Genomic DNA, 5,874 nt, shown 5'->3' with positions numbered 1-5,874 from the left:
CAGGTATTTAAATATCTTCTCTAATCAGTCAAGATCTCTTGATGACTCTCTAGGTTTGGGATTTAAACCTCTAAAGTGCTGCTCGAGCAACTTTTTAAAATGATCAATCGAACCAATTGAGCTAACTCTATGAACAAAATGTTTTATTGTAATGTGTTAATTGGAATTTTTTTTTTACTTTTTTGAGGAGAGAAAATTTCAAATTGGTTTAATTGTACGTTTGTTTGTTTGTTTGTTTTTTTTTGTTTTTTTTTTTAAATGAGAATGAAAAAAGGGAGAAATGAAGTAAAGGTAAATTTCCATTATGTGACAATTATTTACTTTACACAGACTTGATTGTCCAGCTGCAAAAGCCAAGCCAGACAGTAATTAACGTACGACAGATGGTAAAATTCTAACCAACCACCAAATTAAATTAAATTAAACTAGTATTAATTAAGATAATCCAGGTGGAGCAAAGAAGTTGTGCAATAAATCAGCCGGCGAGGTTCCAAACTGGCTCTCGTGCTCATCCAGCAAGCAAGCATACAGCTCTTTGGACGAACCATGAAGCAAACCCAAGCTCCCACCGGCTTCATCACCGGAGCTGCAGGAGTAGGGCGCCACCGCCGCCGCCACCTGCAGCATCTCCTGCGCCTTCTGCACCTCTTCTCTCAGCCGCTCGTTATCCGACAAAACCTCCTCCAGCCTCTCATGCATGGCCTTGTGGTCCACCTCCAGGCTCTGGCTCTTGCGCCGCGCTCGCTTGTTCTGATACCAAATTGCAATCTGCCTCGGTGGCAATCCCAGCTGCTGCGCCAGCTGGGACTTGCTATCCGCGTCCAGCTTGTTATTCACGTTAAAGCTCCCCTCTAACAGCCTCACTTGATCCTGGGTTAGCCTCTTCTTCTGGCATTTGAATAAGCCTTTCCGGGTTTGGGATTGGAAGTTATCCATATGCAAGAATTTGGGAACTGATCTGATCGAATATAAGTTATGTATATATATATATATAAGGATTGGCCGGAGATTTGGTTATATGTGTAATTTAATTTCCAAGTTGGCTTAGCTTGTATATATGGACGGACGGGTGATGCTATCATTTTCATGCATGGGCGTGGTCTTCACGTGGGTATGTGGCCTACTACCTAGGCTAGCTACTAGTGATTCTTGTGCCAAATACTGTACGTTTTGGTCAAATCTGACATGATGGATAATTAATACACATATATATTGAAAAAACATATATGATCATTTAATTTGATTCTACACTCTAAAGATTACATTATTACACGTTACTACTAAGGGGGCGTTTGGTTCACGGAATCTTGGATTACCTAGGTCATCTGAGTCTGGTAATGTTATATTACCTTGTTTGGTTCAAGTTATGAGATTACCAGGTAATGTTATATTACCTGAAAGCTGATGTGGCGGTAATGTTTCAAGGTAATGTGATTACCCCCATTTCTTTAGGTAATCTTAGATTACCTTGAATTATTCCAACTTTGCCCTTCTTAACTAATAATAATAATAATAATAATTATAATAATAATAATAATAATAATAATGAAATTAATATATGTTTATATAATCAAATATACATATGTGTATATTTATATATTTAGTTTTTTTTTTAATATTTAAATTTTGATATACATTCATACATATAAATAAATAAATACACACACATAATATATATATATATATATATATATATATATATATATATATATATATATATATATATATATATTATTGAGGGCATTATTGTAAATTGATTCATATAACCTAAAATATAACCCTGAACCAAACAAGGTAATATTATATTACACCATCCAAACCAAACACACAAGGTAATCTTACATTCCCAAAATCTCACATTACCTTCCAGGAGGTAATCCTATTACCTGGGGTAATCCAAGATTCCGTGAACCAAACGCCCCCTAAGGATCATGTTCCCCAAATTTATTCATGAGCACTTATCTAATCTCTCTTTCTACATTTTGCCGATGTGAGGCTTGAATTTGCCAATCATAATATAATTTTTATCTTTATTTGAATTTGAACAAGTAATTGTTAATTTATCAGTGTGATGCACAGATAATTTTTTTTTTATATTATATATTACTAATTAATGGAACAGTTACTACATTGTAATAAAATCAATATTATTAAAAAAAAAAAAAACTATTAGTTTTAGCAAGTTAACTGGTCCACCAATTCGATTGTGATTGGTCGGATTGTCAAGAAACTGAAGCGGCAGGTTCATGAATCTTAAGAAGCTCTGGAAATTGTCTGATGGATCGAATTGCATGAGAACGTACTGAGATGCATGCATGTAGCAATATTTAGGAAAGAGTTAATAACATCTGAGGTCCTCCGAGTATAGTAGTTTTGCCACGTTTAGTCATAAACTTTCAAATTGACCATCTGTGGTCCTTCGACTTTCAAATTTAACCATTCGTGGTCTAAGTTAACCACCTATGGTCCTTCAAGTTTCGAAATTTAACCAGTCTTGGTCCTCTTAAAAGGACCATGGTTAGTTAAAATTTAATAGTTGAAGGACCATGGGTGGTTAACTTGGACCACGGATGGTTAAATTTGAAAGTCGAAGGACCATAGATGGTCAATTTGAAAGTTTAGGACTAAACGTGGCAAAACCACTATACTCGGAGGACCTCGGATGGTAATAACTCATTTAGGAAATTACGAAATATAAGTGTGGCTTCACAAGTTGAGAAGCATAACGTATTTGACCATGTCATATATATGCATCTGAAGATTGATACTTAGCTTCCAAACAAGTAAAAAAGAACAAAAAAGTGAGTGTTGAGCATGCAACTTGCTCTTCCTTTATTTGACTTTTACGTGCACTCATGTCATATTACACTCCAATTCAATCTTGAGAGTCTCTATTATCCTGTCCAGACTTTAATAAAGAAGGTAAATCGCAAGATATGATATGCATGATTCAGCGATTTAATTTTATTAAACTGGACAACCCAAAATAAGAAATCTAAATTCAATTCATTGATCATCCTTTCTTGAATTGTATTGGATGGTGTTATCATCTAGCTATCTATCAATTCTTGATTAGGCCCCCCTTGTATGAGTCTGCTACAAGGACATCTCAGCGACTGAATGCAAATGAATCCTCCAAACTACATTTTCAATTTTCAAAAGGTTTGATTGAAAGAGGAATCCTACAGTGCCATGTCGTTTGGAGGAGATGCAATTCTTGGCCCACCTTAATAAAGACCATTCGCACTAAGACATTACAAACCAGTATTGGGATTTTTATTTGTTTATTTATTGCATGATATCTTTCCAGTTATAGTTCTGTAAGCGAGGGATAATCTTCACCTAGAACACATGATTTTTGCCATTATCAACCCTTCTTATTTTAAATTATTAAGTTTACACGCCCATCGTGTGAACGGCTAATGCCCAATGTTTATATTTAAATAAGTATTTCAAAGTATATCAAGATTATATAGGAGAAATTCATATATATGTAATTGAATGTTGAATTTGTTTATTTAAATAGTTAATTCAAAATATATGAATGCAAGATAATATAGGAATTCATTATAATTGTCACTAAAATAAATGTTCGCAACTTTTTAAAATTGATAGTCTAAATATGATAGTGTAAATAAATACTACTTTTGGTTTGAATTTCTCTAAGTCTTCTTATTTCTCTTTTTGGGTAGCATTGTCATTGTTTTCATTTTCACTATTTGTCATCTTCTTTAGAGGATGATGAAAAATAATTTGAAATCTATGGTTACAATAGATATTGTTATAGTGATATAGTAAAAATTAACTTACAAATTTCTTTAGAAGTTTTCATGCATTGATAAAATTTTGAGAGTGATGTATAAACTTGTTCAATTGGAGCTGGTGAGATGTCATCATTATATATAAAAAAAATAATAATAGTACAATATTTATAAAGTAATTTATAGTTGTACCATTATAGAAATACATACAAAAATTATTAATGCCATAATGACCTAAATCATTCCCAATAATGCAAAAACATAATTAAAATATTGGGTCTTGTTCTAAATAATCAAAAGAAGATTAATTAAATGAAAAAAAAAAAAAAACAAAAGAAAAATTTAACATAGATTTGTTTTTTAAAAAAATGCAAGAAATTAATGATTTTCAAGGTTTCTCATTTGAAATCTTTTATGCTCAACTTTGAATGCTATGTATATAGTCTGGCTAATTAATTGACAAAAGTTCATGTTAAATTTTATATTGTAATTTTTTAATACACTCTAACATATTCAATTCATAGTATATGTTCAACAATTATGTCAACTTTGATTGAGGTGGGGTTCGAACTTAATACATTCCTTTAGGAAAAGTCAATGAGTAAGTTAAGAATAATAAATAGTTAATGGAATATTCTGTTACTAAAGTTTCCACTGACATAGTACATGGGTATTTAGGGAAAATAAGTGATATAATTGAGGGTAAAGTATGAAAAATAAAAAATTAAAATCAAAATAATATGAACCACTTGAACCTAAATCGTTTAAATTTTGATTTTCAGGCCAAACAATCTAAACCCCTCCACTATGGTAGAATGATAATTGGGATGTCATCACACTACACGGTAGTTGGTTATGTCACTTTGGTTAATTCATCACTAGTGGAAAAGCATGCACAATTTTTGTAATTATATCTATAATTTTTGTCCGTAAAAAAATAGAGTTTCTGTCAATTATAAGTGGAATTATCCCTTGAAAGGAAATTTGTTGTTATTGGAAATTAAAGTGCATGAATGTTGTTGTGAGAGGTTGAACATGTTTCGCAACTTGACAAGATCCCATTCTAGGCTGCTCCAAAATGGTGTATGTAGCAAGTGGATGATGTTCACTCAAAAGGTGGTAGGATGGACCCAATGCTTAAACCACAAAATTTCAATCTTGTACTGCTTAATTAGGCTCACCTCATAAACATCATATTATATTATATTATACATGCCACTATCACCCTAATAACTCCATAGTTCATTTCAAAATGTCCTTTCAGCACACTCTCAAATAATATATTTTCATCCAAGAAGTTTTCGTTCTAAAGGGGGTTATAGGCCGCCGGGAAACTCATTCCGTTGATAACCTAGGTAACCTAATCAATTAGAAAAACATTATTATTGTTACAAATTAATCCCATGATGTGCATACATACGAGTTAGAATTTCCAGGGCAATATAATATAATATAATGCATGCATGAGAAAAGCAGATTACAGAAAGCCCACAGTGTAATTGAAGCCTGAGCCTTTGAAACTACGTACAGGCAGCCGCAATGACTGGGACACGCAAATTATGCCCTGGAAACGTGTTTACCGTGAATGGTGAACACAAGTTCAAATGACGTCGTTTTTAGACAAAGAAAAAAAAATCGCGAATGTGGAGTTAACGGCGTGCGTTTGATCAAATTATGAATTTTCTGTTATGAGATTATGAATGTAATGAAAATTCATAATCTCATAACAGAAAATTCATAATCGCATAAAAGTAAAATATTTATGAGATTATGAATTTTCTGTTATGAGATTATGAATATAATGTAAATTCATAATCTCATAATAGAAAATTCATAATTTCATAACAGAAAATTCATAATCTCATAACAGAAAATTCATAATCTCATAACAGAAAATTCATAATCTCATAACAGAAAATTCATAATCTCATAATTGAAAATTCATAATCTTATAACAGAAAATTCATAATCTCATGGTTCCAAAGTGAATGGGTAGGCATGGTTCCAAAGTGAATGTGCAGGCATGGATTCATAATTTATGAATGTCCGTGATTTCGGACGGAAATGTGTAGGCATGGTTCCAAAGTGAATGTGCAAGCATGAATTCATAATT

The 5,874-nt window shown here is 32.4% G+C and overlaps 1 protein-coding gene across 1 annotated transcript; it reads right to left on the bottom strand.

Annotated features, from left to right (window-relative positions):
• Positions 1-281: 281 nt before the first annotated feature.
• LOC109158849 (homeobox-leucine zipper protein ATHB-52-like) lies at positions 282-1,007 on the bottom strand. Its single transcript, XM_019306741.1, has one exon. It carries the CDS (start codon positions 934-936, stop codon positions 436-438), a length of 501 nt encoding a protein of 166 aa, XP_019162286.1. The 5' UTR covers positions 937-1,007; the 3' UTR covers positions 282-435.
• Between the last annotated feature and the right edge of the window lie 4,867 nt (positions 1,008-5,874).

Source organism: Ipomoea nil, unplaced genomic scaffold (genome assembly GCF_001879475.1).
Source record: "Ipomoea nil cultivar Tokyo-kokei standard unplaced genomic scaffold, Asagao_1.1 scaffold2826, whole genome shotgun sequence".
Taxonomy (NCBI): Eukaryota; Viridiplantae; Streptophyta; class Magnoliopsida; order Solanales; family Convolvulaceae; genus Ipomoea; species Ipomoea nil.
The sequence above is the reverse complement of the archived record's forward strand: the minus strand, read 5'-3'. Positions and strand labels throughout refer to the sequence as shown.